Here is a 22,585-nt window from a genome sequence, read left to right on the forward strand (position 1 = left end):
AATTGCATATAATAATATAGCCAAAGTGATAAATGCATTAAATCACATTAATAACCATTTATTTAATCACATTAAAATAATCTATTTAAATCACTCACTGCATCATAAAACATCCCAAAGCAAGAATGAAGTAAATAATTGTAGCATCAAATCAAAGTATCTAGAATCTAATAAGTTCATCATATAATAATAAACAAAGTATATGTTCGAATACAAAATAACCAAATATCATCATAAAGCATAATGTCACATCAATAAGCATCATCATGCAAACATGATCAAATTGAACAACATAGCATCTAACATCTATGATACTGGCAATAAAAATATAGTATTTGACCTTGGGTCATCTCGAGTATCATCCAACATGAGTATCAAAGTATCTCTTGAATCTAACATATAACAAGGTACATAATGCAAACATGAGAGGCACTACATATCAATTTTGTTTTCCTTTAGCCATTTCCATCTTGTCTATTTCTTCTTGTTCTCTTTCATTTTCTAAACCACACCTTTGTTGGATGTAAATTGAAACATTGTCTTCCATTTCATTAGTCTTTATTTTTGGTTCTGTTATTGTATCTCGTAAGACATCCTTTTCCTGTGATATGTTTACTATAGGATGCTCTATTGTTGTATCCTCTTTTGAATTTCTAGCAAGTTCCATCTTATTGATAATTGTGTAATATTTTCTAGTGTTTTTATCTTATTTTTTTGACAATTTTCCTTTCTATTCCAGCTATGCTACATTGTAATTCAATCCTATGCATGGTTTCTATTAGAGTTTCTATTGTTGGGTGAGTAATTGTTTCCTGAGTATCTATTGTATCTTGATTAATTTCTAATACCTCAATTATTCTATTCTTTGAGATAAATGCTTGATTTATATCTCCATTTAAAAAAATTGATCTATGATATATCACAGGATCTGATAGCCTATAAATTTCACTTGCCATCCCGTTGTTATGCTCTTGTCTATTTTCTGATGCCTTGGGATGATTAGAATCCTGAAGGTGGCCCTTATGAGCTTGCTTCCATAAGATTAGTTGATCACTAATGTCATTTTGAGTTAACATAAGATCATGAGTTAGCCTATTATAGGTGATCAAATTTCTTTTGATATCCTCTATAAACATATTTCCATGTATACAATATTCACATTGTTGTAATCTAGTGATATCCTCCTTAATTTTGATAATTTCCATTGTATTTGTACCATTCTCTATTGGTTGGTCATCTCTACTATCTGGTTGTTCTCTAATCACTTGTTGATCATGATTTTGGGTTGCATTCTTATAGCCCATTCCTTCATCTAATATTTCTCTTCTTCTATTTCTCTTCTATGGTGTGAATCTTACTTGTTCTACAAGACTTCAATGTGCATATATCACCCTTTCCTAACATTCCCATTAATTCTAAATTTAGATGATCCACGTCTGTCAGTATGTTCACGCTTATTAATGTTTTATTACTAATGGAAATCATTAGGAAGATTTCCTTGAGAGGAGAATTTATTTTAATGTACTTAAAGTTTATGTCTTGTTATGATCCATTTTAAAGATTTCTTTGATGTATCCTTCATCTATTGTGTAATTGATATCATAAATTGATCCATTTGTTATGGATTTTATTGGCTTAAATTCTTTCTACCCTAAGACCAATTTTACTAGGAATTTAATGTTATTTGAGTTTGTGTAATTAGCTTCAATTCTCACGAGTTCACCTCTAGGTGATCCAATGTGCTTTAAGATTTGAATATGGATAAGCTTTGGTGGTAAAGATTTTAAAACAATCCAAATTGGTGCTCGATGCTTCCCAACCAAAGATTCACTAAAATTTGGTTCCCATTTAACAAATTTCATAGAAAAACCTTTGTAATATCAATGTGAAACTGAAAGAAAATAATCTCTAATGTTTTTATTTTTACAATGAATATATAACAAATGTCTGGATGCAAAAGATATACTTATTTGCTCCCCACACAAGTCCTTCAACCATTTTATCAGATTGGAGTTTTTAGATTATGGACCATTCCAATAGGCAAAAATTCCTAGATCTTGGCACTCCTTCCACCAATTTTCACTATTCTTATTATTGATTATTAAGATATTATTCATGTTGATATTTTGATGCCTAAGAGGGGTACGTACCCCTATAGATGTTTTCCATCTTGGTTGTCTTAGTGTCTTGCATCCCATATATTTAATTCTTTGCATTAGATTTTTCAAGAAAATTGTTGTATGAGTGGCTGGGAGTAAGGTTTTGGCCACGAGTTAGATTAATCCTACATTTGGTTTGAGGGTAGGTGTGCTACTTGCCTATGCAGAGGGATATAAATATTTGAGTTTGTGTTCCCGTTCAAGGGTTTTGACTTGAAATGATTCATTCCCTTCGCATGCTTAAACTGAAAGTTTGGATATATACGGTTCTTTATAGTATTCCTCTTTCTCTCCACCCTTGTGCATCCATCTTTTGTATTTTCTTTTAATTTGTTGCTGGAAGGATTTGTCTCTTTATTATGGTTTGAGATGATGTTGGGGGGTGATGCTGGGATCTATTGGATCATTTTTCCCAATCGGGATTCTGAAAACCCTTGTTATAGTAGCAGATCTATCATTTAGCATATTATTAAGCATATTAAAATAGGCCTAATGTGGATTAGCTCAATAGATAACTTTCTCATATTTGGTGTTGATGAAATGCGCCACTTGTTTCACATGCCTCAACCCTCTGCCTTGAGCATTTACTTCGAGACGAGTCACAAAATTCACATCAACCTTGATCACATTTTTTGCATATCGAGATCACAGAGCCATTTTTTTCAATACATAAGTCTTGTTGACTCAATGTTATGGGATTTATTTTATTGTTTTAGATATAATTGTATGAGTTTTGCAATCGATCTCCTTTCAATTATCAAAAATAATATGATGATGCACTATATAATTGTGCGAATGATTCACTTAATCAACTAGATTGCTTGTTTGATATCCTTGTGAAATGGGGATATGCTATTGTTGGTCAATCACTATCAATTGTTGTGCCTCACATGGGTTTATCAATATGCAAAGATGACTTGTTTTAGTCTGATAAAACTTTTCGATTAGTATGAATGCTTGCCTAATATTTCTGATTATTATCGTGACTGAACATGATCCAATATCTACTATTAACTCTCAAGGCTTTTCATAGATTGTCATGGTATCAACGATTTCGATGAGAAAAATTGGACATGACAGAGATTGCGGGAACAAAATAGGAAACAAAAATGTTTTTCGGCATAGATGAGGAACTCTTTATTGCCTTACATTTTTATTTTGTTCTCCTTCCCTGAGATAACCTCCAGGATGACAACTTTTTGGTAGGCCTTCTCCTTCAGCGATTATATCAATGCCATTTTTTACCTTATAGACATGGCAAAAACTTCCATCCATATATTTATAAATATAACAATATACCCTAGTCACATTTCCCCAAGATTTAACAAAAAATTCTACTATAGAATATGAGAGTCAGATATTTTGTGATATTTCTTTTCTCAACGATTGGTCACATTCACGGCTGAATGTGCCACAAAATATACCTTTGAAAACTCACAAGTGCAAAGGTTTTTTATATAACGTTTCTATAATTTAATGAAATGCCATCTTTTCATATGTTGTGAGAAAACATAAATAACACATAATAATTGTAAAAAGATAAATTTTCCATTAATGGATGACATAAAGTGTCATTAATGACATGTGTCATTAATGTCACGACATGACATATATTTTGTATTTCTCTTGAAAAAATGATTTTTATCCCTACCAATGTTAAGATAGGCCAATAGAATTAGTGAAAAAAAAGAATTATAAAATCTTGAATAATAAAGAAAAGATGTAAACATTTAAAATTCTATTTAGCTTATTAAATTTATCATCTAATTGACCAATTTAATTGAAAAATGGATAGAATGCATGCAATAGTATCCTCCCTTTGACATAAACAAATAGACTTTAATAATTATTAAAATACATAATTTTAAAACTAAAACAAGAGACTTTAGCTCCCCTCCACCTTTGAAATCTTCAAACCATAAAAAATGCTTTTTGATTAAAAGGAATTTTGACATATTTTTTAATTTTTGTTTCTAAAAATAAATCTGTTTTAAAACCTTTTGATTAGGGTTATAGTACTCTCGCTTCTTCGGACGGAGGAAGGAGATCGACCAGTGTGAGAGCCCTCTCTCCCCAACCTATTAAAAGCTACACAATACTAAAATAGAAAGATCCTTAATACATTAATACATTCACAGCAGGCGGCCACTTTTGGGACGGATCTTCCCATCATTTCGTCTTTCGCTCTCTGAATCCATTTACCTGTCTTATTGTTGTTAAATTGTGGAAACAACCATCCAAACACCACAGCTTTTAGACTTCAATTTATTCTATTTACAAAACCTATTGTCCCGAAGTTATCACTAGGGCAATGGGGAAGAAGAAGAAGAAGGCTCCCAAGGTGTGGTGTTACTACTGCGAGCGTGAATTTGATGACGAAAAAATATTGGTACAGCATCAGAAAGCCAAGCATTTCAAGTGCCATGTTTGTCACAAGAAATTATCAACAGCAGGAGGCATGTCCATTCATGTCCTCCAAGTCCACAAGGAAACAGTCACCAAGTAAATTTCTCGATCCTTTAATTATATTTTCTTATTCGGGCCTCTAGGACCTGAGAATTGGAGATAAAATTTTGTTTTCAGTCATCTTTAAGTAATATGTTTCTTTGTATAAAATGTCTGCAATCCGGTTAACCTAATGCTTTTTAGAGAATTTAGGGGTTTGTAGAGAACTTACAGTTGAGACATCAACTTGTAAAAGTACTATCGAATTACTTGGTATTTTATAGACCACACGCAAGTAAATCCATGACATTGAATACGACGCTTTATAAAACGTTAGTGGCATGGTTTTGCCCAATTCCATTGGGTTGATCTCTCGCTTCATTTTTGAGTGGGTACTGCGATCTTATTTCAGCTATGTTTTGGATTCTTACAATGTATGGAAACTGGGTTAATAAGACCGGGGTATGGGATGCGAGGGTTTATTAAGAGTTTATGATATTGAATCTAGATGGACGCAAAATGTTTTCCTATTTTAATTTCTGGTTTAATAATTTCTGCATTTTAGTTATTCTCTGTAGTGTAATTCCTACGTCCATCAGAATGAGGAAAGAGCTTCTGGAAAAACTATGGAAGTTATGTAATTATCACCCTGAATCCTAATGATGGATCTTGAAGTGTGGTCCACAATATAGATGTAAACAAAACAAAGCCAGTTTATTTTGAATCTCTCATGCTATCATGATTTGTGTTCATAAAATGTACTTTATTTGAGTTTTATCTTTATATTTTGCATGTAAATATACAGTATTGAGTTGGGGGAATTTGTGGAAAGATTTTTAGGCTTTGATACAATCACACAAATGTTCTGATTTAATAAGTTCATATTTTGTTTTATTTTGAACAAGCCTTGAAAGGAACACTTTTATTAATTATATTCTCTCTTTGTGTAGACTGTAGAGTGTGTGCATCCTGAAAAGGGAGTATTTAGGGAATTAAATTTAATGAATCTTTTGCCTGTCAGTTTCTTTGATGCTGAGAGTTTTGATCATAGATTTTGTGGGAAGCATATCTTCACAGGATTTGAATGTGCATCATCATAGTGGCATTTTCTCTATATTATCCTATGCAAAGATTAACCTCATTCTAGTGCCATAGAAATGCTTGAACCTTATATGTAAAATGAAATAGATGCTTATCCTAGAGACTAAATGCAGTAGCTTTTCTAATGCAATATGATTTGAGGATTACAGTGGACGCAATTTTGTCTTTTATCTTTTCTTACATTAGGTGATAGCTTAATTGAAATTCTAGCAGTGTTCATTTTTATTTTGATCCTTTTCCAGGTGGACGTTTTGGATAGCCCCCATTTTGATATTTGATTGTTGTTCTTTTGTTCACAATGGACATATTCTTACCTCTAGATATTTAAGCATCTACTATGTTGTAGCTTGAATGCAATATATCCAGTAAACATTGGCTTAAGCAGGCTGTTTGCAAATATCCAGTTAATAGTTGTTCATAAGCAGTTTGTGTATATACACAAGGAATGTATTCCCATATAGCTGCTGTTGTGTAGCCTGAACTGGGAAAATGTTTTATAGGACCTCTTAAAATAACTCCCAAAATAACTATGTTGAAAACTCCTTGATTCACACAAGACTCTGGGCATACATTTGCAATGAGATACTAAATGCTTAAATTTTAATGATGTCGGACACAAGAATTTTTGAAAACAGACGAAATCTATGGCACTATTATCTATTGCATATTTTCTGGACCTGATTTCTGATTTTATTCTGTACAAACCTTGATGCTGGTTGAATGCTTAATAACACATGCTTTTTTTTCTAAAAAAAATCTCTGCAAACCTTGAAGCTGGTTGCATGGTTAACAACACATGCTTTTTTTAGTTCTGCGCAAACCTTGAACTGGTTCCATGGCTTAGTAATACATGTTTTTTTCATCCTTTGTGGAAGTGAAATTGACTTTAGGGTCCATTTGGTTCATGGAATTTAAAAAACTCGGATTTCTACAAACCTTGGTTTAGCCAAATCAAGGTTTTGCATATCTTCATTCCAATTTTTGGGATTTTACTGAAACTGTTTGTTTCACTCAGAAGATGCGTGTGAAGTGCATAAGCTTGGAGTTGAAGGCAAATTTCAAAAAGTAGTCCAATCTATTGTTTTTACACTCCTTAAAAAACAAAACCAGGTTTTGATTTTCAATTCCTGCTTGCTAGTAGGAAGTTGGAAAACCTAGTTTTGAGGCAAAATCGGAAGTCGCGTATGCTAATTCCATTTTGCAAATTTTGAAACAAATGCACAAATTTTCAAATCCGGGTTTTGAAAAAGCCAATTCCTGTCATCTTCCACGAACCAAACTGACCCTTAAGGAATTAGATTAATGCACAAAGAACTTGAAGCTTTGTAGTTTTGATCTGCAAATAATTCTGGCTTTAATTTTGCAATGTTTGCTAAGGTTTCTTCTGCCTATTTTAACTGCTTGATACATTAATTTAAAGTAATGAACATGTCATTCTACAAGATCTAAACTTTAGGACTTCTGAGCTATGGAAGTGAAGTTAAAACTATTAAAGTGATATTAACAAATTGAAATGCAATTTAGTATAAGTACCTTACCATTACAATAATTTTAATTTTTGAAACGAGATTTTAAATTTTTTTGAGGTTGTATATATTTAGCTATTGAATAAGTATGCCATATGTAACTTTTGTGGATCATGTATGCAGTTCTGATTAGTATGTGTACATGACATGGTTGCACTATCCTGTAAAAATTGCAGTTGACTGCAGTCTGTGGCTGGGGTGTGCCACTTTTTGCACGAGCCCAGGATTTTTGGGAAAATTCAGCAGTGTTTTGAAGAAACCTAGTAAAAAACTTTTGGTTATTCAATAATGCGTGAAGAACTCGTGCTTTTCCTGAGTTTTCAAAAAGTAGCACCTGTTGTGTCTAAACCCTGGATATTGCATCCTTATCTCTTTTTTTCATTCACATACTGGGTATTATAACTTGATCGAGAATCACAGAGGAATTGGCAATGTCAAACAAATTCTTCACTTATGTTTTTGTCTCTATCTCCACACCATATTTGGCAAGGGTTACATTTTTAATTTTTTTACTGTATTTTGACGAATATTTTGGCATTTTTGACTTGCTATTTTTCCTCATATAAAGCCCGAGAAACTGGTTTCCTTTTACACTTTAGCTTTACTGTGCATATGCTGTGTTATTGGAATACTACTATGGCACATTGTATTATATGTTTGCAGTCTGTTGATATTTGAAATGTTTTGTTTTTTTTAATGTTAGACTTATTTTGGGATATTGAGGAAGTCAACTTTTAGATCAAAAATTTTATTCAAAAGAGTAATATCCAGGCAAGCACCATTCTGAGGCTTCCAACCATAGTTTGCAAACTCTCTGAGTTCTCCCTGGTTGCCGAGTACTCTATTATTTTTCTAGGAGAGTACTCACAAGTTTCTCACAATTTTATAGGCACCAAAAACCATGGGTTAAATTCTCAATGCAGGTAAAATGCTGGTTAAAATGTGTTTTTCACATGTTTTTGTTATAAAACCATGCATTTTCTCTTTCAAGATGTCAATTTTTTATTTAATACATTTTGTAATTGAATTTTACAAATAAAATGTGTCTTAAAAGATTTTAATTTTTAGTTCTCTTTAAGTACCCAAATCTTTGTCAAGTTTTCTCCAAGTTGAAAATTTTGGGATTGCCGAGCACTCTCTGAGTCCGAGTCTGCAAACAAGGCATTCCAACAATGCTTCTGCAAAGCTTAAAGTTCAATCCAAAATATTTAATGTCACAGACAAAGTTTCAAACAGTCTACGCCACAAACTCTTTTAGAATGTTTCAAAATAATTGTTGCAAGTAATCAGTGGAGGGGGATGCTCTTTTCTTTGAGTTCTTTTTGTTTTATTTGTTTTGTAAATTGCTTATAATATGCAACTGGCTTTGGTTAAGCTTTCTTAATATTATTCATTTTGAATTTGATGGTTCAGGGTACCAAATGCAAAACCTGATAGAGAATCAACAGAGATTGATATTTTTGGCATGGAGGGAATTCCTCCTGAAATATTGGCTGCTCACGATGAAGAGCATGGTAATGCTAACTACACACTACTGTTGCAGTACATCAAATTAGTCTCATCTGATATATACATTTGGACTTTTGATGAAGCAGATGATGAAAAACCTTCGAAGGTGGCTAAGGTTGAAGTTCCTCCCTCTGGCTTTGGAGGAATAGGGTTGGGACCAACAGGAATAAGCTTGCCAACACAACCGACGTATTCTGCTGTGCCTTCTCTGTAAGTTCTTTCTTCATGCTTAACTTAAAAAAGTTTATTTAGGTGGTTTCTTGTAGGCTGTAACTATTGTGTAAACAAAATGTACTAGGTGATTATTTTAATTTTTGAACATAGTTACTAGGGGATGGGTAAAGGTATATGTATAATTTTTTGACGTATACTACCTGTCATATGTGGTCCATTATCCAGGACCCTTTGTTTTGCTTGCCCAGCCTTACAAATAACCAAATAAAAGGCATTTGGTAGGGTTTTTAGGTCCACTTTAAAAGGCCATGACTCTTCAAAGTTCACACCACTTTCTTATTCTAGATAAAGCTGGCTATTATCCTATCCATTTCATGAGTGAACTCTTCTCTTTCAACCAAGATGTAATATTGCTCCAATTAGTGTTGTTTAAACTAATTGACTCATGGGGGTCTGGTCTGATACAAAACATACCTTGGATGTGCTCTTCTTGGTTGTGGTTCCCACTTGCCCTGCTGTAGGTGGAGTTTCCTTTGGTCGCTGCACCTTCTTTTCTACTTTGCTCCAATCTGCACCACATTTCTTCAGCAGACAATCGTAGCAATTGCTTGACTGTTGCAATGTTGGATATCTCCCATCACACACACTCTCACTCCAAAGAGTTTCCTGGAAACATTCCATGGCCTCCTGCCAAAAAACAGATTGTCCCCTTGCCTGACCCATGCAGGGGGCTTCCAGGCAGCGACAAAATTGTTTGCTCTGACAGGCTTAAAGTCACTCCTGAAGGGTTTCCTGGCAACATACCCTCGCCTACTTCCAAAGGACAGATTGTCCCCTTGCCTGATCCATCCAGGGGGCTTCCAGGTGGTGGCAAAATTGTTTGCTCTGACACACTTAAAATTCTGACACTCTCATGTCCAATTGAGGCCTTGCCTCTCTGCAAACCCATTGCAATGGCTCGTCTGACACACTTAAAGTCCTGATCCTTCCATGTCCGATTTAGGCCTTGCCTCCTTGCAGACCTTTTCCAATGGGTCGATCCTCCTCCTATCATTTTTATGTCTTTGACGTCTTTGAGCATCCTTGAGTGGTAGTATGGAGCCAAAATAGAACATCCCCTAGAACACTACCTTTAATAGAGTGTTGCACTATCACAGTGCACAATCTGTAGTTTTTTCTGATGGTTTTTGAATCTTAGAATCTGTTTGTGGTTTCTTGATTATCGTGGTTAAATGGTATGATTCTATGCCTTGGCTTTTGACTGACCTCATTGTGCGTATGGTATGGTCTCTTTGGTCTATTCATCAAATTTCTTAATGCAATTGCTAGATGGAAAAAGCGAAAAGCCCATAAAGAGGTTGCAGAATTTTATAATTCTGTCAAAACTCGCAAAGGCCAAATTATCAATAGAGACTTGGATACAAATAGAGACTTTTGTATTTGTTTAGACTACCAAGGCGACACCCAGATTTGAACTGGGGATCGAGGATTTGCAGTCCCCTGCCTTACCACTTGGCTATGTCGCCATCCCCATATCTAGTTTATCCTAAGGTAAAACTCTATTTTGCTTTATTTATCGGAGATGATATCTAAGGTATTTCACGTATTCTTGTTTATCACTCGGATATGCCATATAACCAATTTATAGTCCCCAGGTCTAATAGGGGATTTAGACTTTTCCAATAGGAAAAAGAGGGATTGGTTTTCAATTATCTTATTAAAATGGAACCTATAACCTATTAATATCGGTTAGGAATTGAAGTTCCTGCCTTTAGTATAGAATAGGAATTTAGAGTACCCGATTAAGTATACTAAATCCACTTTTGTCTGTCAATAACTAGAGAATCTACAACTATAGAAATATTTACATCATATATCATTTGTTTAATAATAAAAGAAAATAGCTTCCTTTTTTTCTTTTTTTGTTTTTTTGATATAGTGAACAAAACATGTCAATTTTTTGTCGAATTTATTCATCTAGATTAATGGGGAATACAATATCGAAATATAAAATTGACTATAGAAATATAGGATAGCAAACATTCAATGCGATTAGAAGAAAATAAAGGAATATTGACAATTCCCCAATTTGGTAAAATACAACTTGAAGGATTTTTTCGTTTTATCAATCAAGGCTTAATAGAAGAAATCAATGGGTCGATCCTCCTCCTATCATTTTTACGTCTTTGAACATCCTTGAGTGGTAGTATGGAGCCAAAATAGAACATCCCCTAGAACACTACCTTTAATAGAGTGTTGCACTATCACAGTGCACAATCTGTAGTTTTATTCTGATGGTTTTTGAATCTTAGAATCTGTTTGTGGTTTCTTGATTATCGTGGTTAAATGGTATGATTCTATGCCTTGGCTTTTGACTGACCTCATTGTGCGTATGGTATGGTCTCTTTGGTCTATTCATCAAATTTCTTAATGCAATTGCTAGATGGAAAAAGCGAAAAGCCCATAAAGAGGTTGCAGAATTTTATAATTCTGTCAAAACTCGCAAAGGCCAAATTATCAATGTCTATTGAGGATACATTAAAGAACAAGTTAGGAGATCTACCTTTTTTTGTTTTCTTTTTTAATACTTCATTTTAATAAGCAATTTATTTTGGGACATGAAAGAGCAAATGTTTATGGTCTATAATTGTTTAACAATTCAGTTTATCACATGTACATGTTGCCCTGTGAGAATCAATGTGCACCATAAATAACTACATTTAATTTTGGCTGGATGCAGGTATGCTCCCCCACCATCTGTTCCAGTGCGTCCTCAACTGTGGCCTGCTCCATCAACTTCCTCACAGCCCTGGTCCTCAATTCCACCGACTATTCCTGGGCAACCCCCATTGATGCCTATAAGACCACCTCAAGCTCCCCAACCACCTCAACCGTTGTTTCCAATTCAAAATGTGTACCCTGCATTTTCCAACTCTGTTGCAACATCTTCTCAGGCTCCTGTACATCAGAGAGTACCTCAGTTACCATCACAACCACTATTCCCTATTCAGAACAGGCAACCTCCTGTTTCAGGAACATCTTCTCCATCTCCAATGCAGTCACTTTATTCACCTAATCCTGTATCATCACCTTATTCACAGATTTCTCAATCGTTATTTCCTATAAATGGTCCTCATTCGCAGGTTCCTTCTAGCCTTTCTGTTCCACACCAACATAATTTGCCACAAAGGCCAACAATCGACTTGAGTGTTTCAAGGGAGACAAGCTATGTGGTTGATACCACTCTACTATCAAATCTAACAAACAAACCTTTGAATGTACCTGCTTTTCAAGGTTTGATATTCTCCTATTGATTCATGACTCCCCCATGTGTTTAATTATGTTTGTTTGTGTTTGCACTGTCATGTTTGAATTTTAACATTGTTGCTGGTTCTATGGATTTATTTGTTATTAGATTATTTAGATCATAATGCATGTTTGTAGGAATGTTTGATTTGCTTTGTTTCTATTATGTTTCCGAATCCCTTGCCTGCCAATATGCTGAAAGTTGAAACCTATCAGTTTGATACATTAGTTAAAAATGTTTGATTTGCTTTGTTTCTATTATGTTTCCAAATCCCTTGCCTGCCAATATGCTGAAAGTTGAAACCTATCAGTTTGTTTCAGAAGGAAAATTATACCGTAATTTTTTATCTGAAGAGAATAGAAATATATAATTGCAATGCTGTAAGATCCAAAATCTCTCAGAAATGTAAATAAACCACTGAAAACTGTATCTATAATATTACTGAAAATAAAAGATAGTACACAGGAGAGAAAGAAAAGGAAAAGACACTAAAATACCCAAGGGTAGCATGGATGCACTGGGTCAACAAATACATTCTTACAAAGTGCACAATCATCTTTGCTGTGAAAAGTGATATCAGTTTGAAGCCCTTTGCACCTATTTGTTGATGTCAGTTTCGTACCACTACATAAGATATAGTGATTGAATACTCAGCATGGAATATCAAAAACTCAATCCCTCTCTTGAAAAGTAAATACTCATGAAGACATGAGAAAAACTCCAATATTTCTTTACACCTGTGGATACTAACTCAGTTATATTAATCTGATTTGCTGGTTAAGCACGTAGGCGGCCTTACATTGTTCATTCAAGGATAACTTGGACTTTTGGTGTGATGGTGATGAATCTGGCTTTGTAAAATATATGAGCGCCAAATGATGTCGATAGTGATGATGATGGGGTGTGTCTGCCAATGATGCTTCTCCTTTCTAACTTTCGAAGAATGAACTCCAACTACCACACTACTTGCTACTTTACCTCTACTTCTATGAATGGAAAGATTAGCAAATGGACGGGGATCGAATCTGATGAAAGCTTACCAGCAGCTCTACCTCCATAAATGCAATGATTCAAGGGAACAAGACTAGATTACCACACAAGGCTTCCTAAGCAGTTGCTAGGATGCTAGTGGCCTAGTGTATAGATCCCTATCAAACGTCCACTAATATCACCATACAACTATCCACCTATTCTTACTCTTAACTACTTTCTTGAAATAAAATCTACTTTAACAACTTCAATGAAATTTCACTCTAAATATTGGAAGTAGAAACCATGCAATAACACCAAGTGTTCTTAATCACCATGCAAGTCACCACAATGATAAAGAGAAGCAATTTGGTATTATCTTAGCCACAATTTTCTTCAACCCTGTACAAATGAGAGCAAATGGCCTTATATAGAGGCCAAAATTACAACCAGTGGTAGAGATTAAGAGGCAAAATCAACGATCCAGATCGAATCCCAGAAACCCTAATTAGGGTTGCCACCCCATCGGTCAATGAGAAGACATCATCTCATCAATTAACCAATGAAAAAAAAGAAAAGTGGCAACCAATGAGAAAGGACCAGAATGGTAGCCAATCAGAATCAGACACCTATCCTATCCAATAGAAAGGAGAAATTGCCACTTTGGCTTACATCAAATGATCTTCTAATATAATTCTACCTTATTCTTTCATCTTTTTTGCCAAGGCAATGAACTTGGCTAGCATGTCGTTGACTTCCTTCATGGGAGGGCAAAGTGTAAGCTTCATCTTGAGCTCATTTGAATTCATCATGTTGCTTGCTGCTTGCAGTGTCTTCTCATGATCCTTCTCAGATTTTTTCGCATTTCCGATAAAGGCATTGAGGGAGGCAAGGGTGCCCAAATGTTTCTTCTGGATGGCAACCTTCCCTAACTCATCCAATCTTGATCCAGACTCTGTCTCATTGACATCCTCCTCTTTGATATCTTCAAAATCAAGTGCAGCCCCAACATCTCTCAACATGGTTGAAATGGAAGTGTCAACGCATGGGCTGTGTTGTGCAATCTCATTCTGTATCTCTTTAAGTATCCTCAATCTGATAGACAAGGCAACACACCAAGACTCCACCGTACTCATTCCTCCTTCATCTACCAACTTGGCCCTTTCCAAATATTTCTCTGGTAGCTCGATAAATGCCTTTAGCCTGGGAATGGCTAAGTCCTTGATTGGAAGGAAATCCTTCCACTCACCTTCAAATGTTTTGAATTTATCTCTAATAGCCACTAATGACCTGAATGTTGAGACAAAGGAAGGCAAGAAATTTCGCCTATCTTGAATTGTATCATGTATCCAATCCTTGACTTTGTGCAATTGGGCTGATATATCTTTTGTGTTGCTCCCACTGTCTTGAGGAAGGGCCTGCTTGGTGCAACTGTTGGATAGGCTGGGAATCTCTCCAATACCTGTTTTCGGCCTCCAACTTTACAATCCTTTCGTTTGCCTTCTTCAACCTTTCTCTAATTGAAACCATGCGTTCTTGGATCTCACATTTCGTGTCATCTATGATTCTTCCCAAGTTATGCTCAAGTATCTCATACTCTTGAGCTACAATCTCATCCATTGCCTTGCTAACCTTTGGTATAGCAATCTGAACTTTTCGGTGACTATCATTGTCGCTCCTAATTACTTTGCCACCATTTTTGCAATTTGTTTCTGTTTCTCGCTATCACCCTTTTCCACTAACCCTTGGATATCTTCAAGTATTTGGGCAGTCGCCCCCTCGCCTCTTGGCATAAGCATTTACCTTAACCATAGTAGTGCAGTGCATCTCCCCAAATCTGGATTCAGTTCGACTAGCAAAGCATCACCAACGGCCTCGGGCGCTTGGCTTATTTCCTCAATATCAGTTGGCCTATCTTCTTCTTCACTAGTGACTGTCACATCATCTCCATGTTGGTTGTCCAAGAGAGGAGAGTACTTGGTACTGTCAGTGCAACCACTTGATTCTGAATCAGAGCTCACCTCTATCGCGGCCCCTTCTCCACTTGTATTATCCTCTTGGCTTCTATCCTCAATTATGCTCTCCCTTGACGGTGTTGCATTTTGTCTCTTTGTTGGAGGTTCTTGCTGTTCTTTACTTTTCTCAACCTCCAAACTTCTTTTCTTGGTCTTAATTGCTCTTTGTTACTGGCTACTGACCTCACCTTTTTGTTCGACTGGCTCCGCTAGAGCTTTTTCCTTGGGTTTCATCTTCTCATAAGGCGTACCTTTCGACTTTGTAATTACCTTAACTTCTCATTGTACCACGACTCGGTGTGTAGATCAACTGTCCTTGTAACTGTGTCTGAGGAAAGATCCTGATCATCATCTCAATCTAATGGACTCAACTTCGTTCCATCCACTGTATCATAATCTCCTCTTAGCACATTTTCATCATCTTCCAGTTGATCGGGAATATCAAGGCCTCTCCATCTGATTGCCCTCATCATGCCTATTGACAATCTTGTGAAAGCTAGCTTTCTTACATGAAAGTCATCTCGTGCATTGACCCAAAAATCTTCTATAGTAGGAATATGTTTGAATGTGTTTTCGTGAGATGCCTTAATAACACCATTAGGATCGAATCCTTGTCTTGCTCTATACCATCCTAGATGATACCATTCTAACTCTTTCTCCGTAGCTGCAAGGTGATAGGACTAGGGCAAGTGTCATTGCCTATTCCAAATGAGAAGGTAATCCCTGTCTCACCTTCAAGTTTCATCATTTTGTCATAATGCTCAAGTTGCCTAGCCAACTCCATTAAAACTACCTTGTTGGGTGGGTACCTTGGAAGTCTCTTGGGACAAACTGTACTCCGTGCTACTCTAATATATGTAAATTGTGGAAATTGGATGAACCAACTCCCATACTTCTTAACTTTTGCTTTCGCTTCCATTGAGAGCCTCTTAGTAGATGTCCCTTGTAGTATCCTTATTGTCTTCATGGCAAAGGTGTCATAAAACATCTAATAATCTTTGGTGTTGTGCAAATGAAGCCGTAGATAACACTCATGCATCAAACATTGTCCTGACCCATTGCCAATCACTCCTAAGGCCTTAAGTCCAAGATTTTCATATAGTCTCGCAATCAGATAGAAAAGATAAGATCCCATATAGAATTGCTTTTAATTTTGCACTGTCCTAAGTTGCAACTCTAAATTTTCACTTATAATCCTAGCCGAATCAAATCTTCTCTTTCTATTTTCAATTTCATCAATAAAAAAAAATTTAGTTCTCAAATTGCATACCTTGAGCCACACCCATGATTTGGCTGAGAAGCACAATGAGATCGCCGTACTCTGATTTGAAATCTGACTTGGTGAGCCTTGACGACTTGATAACTCCCTTCTTGCCTTCGTGTAACCAATTTTGCTTTAGAGGAATGAAATAAGCCTTCTGATTATCTTGAAATAACTTAGCCGCCTGATCCATCATTACCACTATCGTAATTTTATACTGGGGAATATTAAATGCTTCTTCGACCATTTGTCCGTAACACTCTCTTCCCTTTATTGAAAATGATGGACTTACTAACAATATTAAACCGGAATGCACACTCCATTACCAATTCTAGACAAGGCAAGGTAGGAGGGAAAGTTGTCGTGTGAACAATTCCACTCTTGTAGATCTTCTTTGCCGTGGGGGATTGTCCGTCTTTCAATTTAGCCTTTAATTGTATCATGTTCATCGTGTCGATATTGGTATCACTTATTTGCCTCACTTTTGAGAAGAAGGTGGTCTTAGGCATCATGTCTTCTTTGTCTTTTTTGGTACTCGTTCCCTTTGGGTTCTTGCTTGCATTGACATCTACCATCCTAAACACTTATTTCTGCCCCTTTGTTCTAAATGATATGGATGACACTCATCAATCTCCAACCTTCTTTCTATTGATGGAATAGAGCTTATTTTTGCCTCTTCAACTCTTATCTTTACACTTATCAATCTCCAACCTTCTTTCCTAGGGGTGGGACTACCACTTATTTATGCCTCTTTGTTACCTTAGGATGGACTACACTTATATCTCTCAACTTCAAACCTAGGGTGGTCTAGCTTATTTCTGCCTCTCCAAGTGTCTTATCATGAAATTTACACTTATATCTCCCAACTTCAACCTATCAATGGAATGGTGAAGTGGTGGATGATGAGTGCAAGAAGAAAATAAGGGAAACGAACCAAGTAAGAACAAGGAATAGAATCCGCCTTTAAACCAATCTTCACCTCTAAAAATGAGTAGAATTTTACCTTAAATTTGCCTTTACCAATAATCGGGCCCTCTTCAAATTCGGATCAGATTTCGAGAATTTCATCCTTGCAAATAATGATGCCCTAGCAAAAGTCAGAATTTTGACTTCCTTGAAATCGCCCACATTTGCCCAAAAAAAATCAGACCTTGGACCATATAGCCTCTTCACCAAATAAAATCACCCAATTCTGAAACTCGCTACCAAGAAAATGGAAAAAATTGCCTTAACAAAATTGTCCTAGCTGGAGAAAATCAGAATTGTTCCAAAAATCACCCTAGGGCAGAAATTTGCCCAAGCAAGGAGAAGAAAATGCCGCCAAAAAAGGAGAAAATCTGCTCCAAGAAGAAATCGCCCATGCTGGAAATTGCCTTTAGAAGAAAATCGCTCACCCAAGGAGGAGGAGATAGAAGGAATGAGGAAATAAGAGGGGGGGAAGCCCCTCTTATACCAAACTTTCTTGCCTCTCCAAGTGGGCCGACTTGCTTGGAGGAAAGCAAAATTAAATTAGGTCCTTTATTAATGGCCCAGATTTAAATGCCATGTTAAAATTACTTAGCCCATATTGAAATTAGCCCATTTAATTGCTAGTTTTGATCAAAAATTGCAAAATAAAATAAGGTAAGCCTAGGAGATGTCAAAATTTTCATTTAATAATGTTTTGGCTATTAAAATATCATTAAAATTGAATTTAGCAAGCAAAAATTGATTTTCAATTTCAATTTACCAATTTCCTTCAACATTTCTAAAATCCTCTAGGCTAAATTTCAACCAATTTAATAAAATTTTGCAATTCAGTCCACTTTTAGTTTTGCAATGCAATTATAATTTTTTCTTTTAACAAAATAAATCCTTTTTCTAGCACTCAAAATTCAAACACTAATTCCAATTTCACTATCAAAATTTCCCTTTTCCACCAAAAAAAATTCAAGATTCTCCAAAATGACTAAATCAAAAAATTTCATTTTGAAAATGTTCAAGCTTATACAATTATTTCAAAATTTCACAAATCCATCTAAGTCCAAAATTTGCAATTTTACCCTGCTAGGTATTCGTTTTAACCGTCGAAAAAATGTTATTTTTGAATTTTGTTTGGGCTAAGGATAAAATTACACGCTTTGGAAAATCAAGTTAACACCGGGTGAAAAAAACCAGTCACATCAAATCCCTCTTGGCTCGAAGGCGTCCAAGGTGTAAAATTTTCAAATCGAAAACCTCTGGACCATTCCAAAAAAATTTGCTAAGGCAACCGAAAAATTCCAAAAATCTATGAAAATTGCCAAGGCTTGCCCAAAAAATGGGGTCCCCAAAATTTTTGGGGCAATGGTGTGAAAACCTCACAACACTATTCATAAGTACTTTAATATGTAAATGTCTTCCAAATCCTACCATAAGCTTTAGAGACAGTCTTTTTGAATTTGTTGAACACAAAATAGTGTTGTAGCCGACTGGTTTGAATGGTGTATTTGTGTAATAGGGAAAAAATGACATGCCATTGACATCAAAAGGAATGATGGGCCCATTGGTAATATTATTTCATTAGAATAAAAGAAGTTTCAATCTATTCCTTGTCTTAAATCTCTTTTCGTTTGATATTGTCTTTTGAAATTTCTCTGGCTTTTTCTGGTGGTTTCTTATTTTATGTGTTTTGCTTTCTAATAGTTTTGGTTATCACACCATTGAAGAGGACTGCACTTTATTCACATCAGCCGTAGAGTAGGGTGTTTTGGGTTGCAAATAATAGGGCAAATATATAGATTCTAATCCCATGTCTCCTTCCAAGAGTGGTCACGACAAACTTATTAATTGGTTGCAACAAAATTGTAAATTTTTTTGAACTTACATACATTAAAAGATTAATCATTGTTAATCCCAAAGCGGCGCCTAAATAAGAGCAGTTGGGTGTGGTACTTGTTGCATTATGTAAAGTGACCTATGAGATTTTAGAAGCAAGCTATTTGTTCCTTAGATTGAGAAAAGGGTAAAGGAACAAAACAAAAACAAATCTAAGCTACAAGGTAATGCACCAAGGTTTGCTCAACATTTTGCAAATCCATAGCAAAACCTTAGCAAACTTTGGATCCTTCAGCTCTGGGGAGCCTTCCCTTAAAGGTAAACATGATGCTAATGCAAGAATCTAAACAAGGGGGAGGGGATGCCTATGTGCGTGAAACTAGCGCAAGTGAGAGATACAATGTGTGCATGCAGTGGCTTTGTCTAGAATAGAACCAACCGCACCAAAGGTCCATTATGAGTATTCATGCTTGATTAGCTCACTGCTCACTGTTCAAGGATATAGACCTCATGTGGCATATTCCATAACTTAAACAAAGGTAGAATGGAAGACCTTAGAACCTACATGGCCAGTTACAATCCCATGTGTACAAAGGATTTAAAGGCTAGCGTGTGCAAATTGGGCCAGGCATAAGGAGGATCAATGCAAAATTTCAGAACCTTATTAAGATTAAACATTGAAAGGATAGTAGTGCAGCGATCGATTAGAGACCACAAATGCATACATAAACAATAAGCGATGAAAGAAGGGTCCTTTGTATTGCAATAGAATTAACAATTGATGAACTAGTGTAATGCCTGTAGATACAAAAACATATATGTGCTTATCTCTCTATTTTTACAAACATTTGAGGATTAAATAAGACCTTCACCCCTCCAGGTTTGGATGGGGTGTATGTTTTGATATCCAACATGAATTGTCAAAGACGACAAATGCAAGCATTTTCAATTTAACTGATGAGAGGGGGACATGTTGGTCACATTGTTTTTTTGACCTTCCACTCATATGGGATTGATAGCGGTCCTTTGTTTCTTACATAGCCCTGAAGATGAAGAATAATGGGCCTTATGCTTGGATTTGAAATAAACGCTTTCGTGTAGGACACTTGTCATTTGGGCAAGCATTCTTTATATTCGCTTGCTTAAGTTCCTTTGGAGATGCGCATTGACTTCACGTTTTTGGGAAGGTACTAGTGAGCAGGGATTACAAATCTTGGCTGCAAACATATGGAGAGCTCATGCTAGTGGGTCGACTATTGTGAAAATGGTCTACGAGTGTAAAAAAATGCATTTAGAAACTAGAATTTATTCTTTCGACAATCATTGTAAGGTTGTATCCACATATAATGAAGTTTACACATGCTGTTCTTGTGCATGATGAAATTGAAAGAGCACTATGTTTTAACACATTGACAATGAACAAGTGCTGTCCTCTTGATTTTAATATCAAGTACATTATAAAATAGTTAAGTTTCTAGACAATCATAAAAGAATTCTATTCGAGGCATGTAGGGATTATACTATCTACAAATTTTGTCAATAAAGTCAATGTAGAAGAGACATCATGATTCTATTATGACGTAATCCTAGGTAATTGTAATATTACTTTATATTACAATTACAAATATTTATTTTGTTATAGAATCTAAATAGTCAACTTAGAGGTGAACTAAATGGTCATATGTTTTTGCTAAAAATATAATTTGTGGCTCATTTAATTTGATTTGTTGTATTAAGATTTTCACTAATAGTAATTGAAGCTAGATATCAAGTATGTCATAGTAATGTATGACCATCCATACTACAAAATCAAGGACTAGATTCCACCAAATCATACAAATGTTCATCTCTACCGCCAATTTCCATGCCATAAAACAAAAAGTTTGACATGAATCAACAAAAAAGCTTGCAACATTACGTAGGCATAGCCTAACATCACTGACCTTCTAAACACCCCCTACATAAACAACTAGTTTTCAACATCATTGCTGCGGAAATATCTCCTACTTGTCACTTGATGAGCTTAAGGGGCTTTCTAATGAATGGTTCATAAGGCACAACACTTGGTGAAGGTTTTGCAAATGGGGTCGCAAGCAGAGTGGGCTTAACCATGGAGGAAACTCCATAGTTAAGGGCGCTCGAGCTGGAGCAGTACTGGGATGGGTGTCTCGGGAACTCCTAGTGCTTCAACTCTGTGAGCATCACCTAGATCCAATAAGTGATAAGTGTTCTATTTATTCTCATGAGTGATGGATTCATATGTGAATCAATACTCATGAAACAGAGGTCAATGAGTTTGACTCAAAACCTATATAGTTAAATCTTGATAGCAATATCACAACTAGTAGCATTCAAACAACAACCCTACCTTGGTAACCCATACAAAAAACAAATTTCATGCAAAAAACATTTATTTTTTCCTTGCCTTACCTATAGGAATATTGTACTATGAATCTTCAGGACCTAATTTGACTTTTTTGCCTTTGGCCTTGCCCCTCTCCATATTATCCTTTGCATGCTCCAATTCTATAGCTTTCAAGATTCCTTCAACGACTCGCACCCTATTTAGGCTTCGTCTTGTCAATCCTTGTTACTAAACACAATCCATACCAAAAACGGTTGCAACGGGGGCCCAACATTGTCCATTGCATGCCAATTGCCATTGGGCACCGAAAGACTCACATGCTGCTCAAACCATCACCAAGATAATGGTTAGTTGACCATACCATCCCAACATCACACGCTCTTTTCATAATAGGGTGCTCGTCTTCCTTTAACCCCAATTCTAAAACCCAAACAAGAAATGCACAGGTTATGTCAATGTTGGAGGGATACCTGCTTTCCATCTTTATAATCTCCTCACTTAGAATGAGGTCCACTATTGGACAGAAAGTAGGCTCGTCTATCTTGAAAACACTCTTCAAACATTTCTCCATGATCTTCTTGTGGAAATACTAGTGTTGTTTGAGAGAACCAAGTATAAAGTTGGCCTCTATAATTCATGCTACTCCTTCACCTATCTTTGCCGAACCTCATGAAATTGAAATATGTTTGAACCCTACAAATTGGAGAATAAAACCCATGGCTTGCACAAGCAAGTTTTATACATCATTTCGTGATGGCAATGATCTTTGCCATTGTATGCCAAATCCAACTCCACACCACCAATGCCACGAAAGTCATTGAACAACTCATCTCCTACATTAACCATTGATGATATACGCAACTTGAATGTGTCTGCAACATAATTCCCACTTTGTTTTGCATTGGAAATTTTAAAATTTGCGAACATGCCAAGTATAGAGGTAATCTTTCTAATATAT

The 22,585-nt window shown here is 35.8% G+C and overlaps 1 protein-coding gene and 1 non-coding gene across 11 annotated transcripts in view; one reads left to right on the forward strand and one right to left on the reverse strand.

Annotated features, from left to right (window-relative positions):
• The first annotated feature begins 4,180 nt into the window (after positions 1-4,180).
• The window catches only part of SUF4 (zinc finger (C2H2 type) family protein), a 47,361-nt gene continuing 28,956 nt past the window's right edge, over positions 4,181-22,585 (forward strand). For all 10 annotated transcript variants that reach the window (XR_016364474.1, XR_016364476.1, XR_016364475.1 and 7 more), the window contains exons 1-4: positions 4,181-4,661; positions 8,645-8,745; positions 8,827-8,950; positions 11,655-12,208. Coding sequence is in view for 7 of the 10 variants with exons in the window: in XM_089829425.1 (XP_089685551.1) it covers positions 4,471-4,661; positions 8,645-8,745; positions 8,827-8,950; positions 11,655-12,208 (970 nt within the window). In the remaining 3 variants the exon portion in view is untranslated. The remainder of the gene's footprint in view (positions 4,662-8,644; positions 8,746-8,826; positions 8,951-11,654; positions 12,209-22,585) is intronic.
• Positions 10,370-10,440, reverse strand: TRNAC-GCA (transfer RNA cysteine (anticodon GCA)). Its single transcript has one exon. It is a non-coding gene; the product is annotated as a tRNA-Cys (tRNA).

This window comes from Cupressus sempervirens, chromosome 5 (assembly GCF_028749045.1).
Source record: "Cupressus sempervirens isolate cs-2001-9-10 chromosome 5, ASM2874904v1, whole genome shotgun sequence".
Classification (NCBI taxonomy): Eukaryota; Viridiplantae; Streptophyta; class Pinopsida; order Cupressales; family Cupressaceae; genus Cupressus; species Cupressus sempervirens.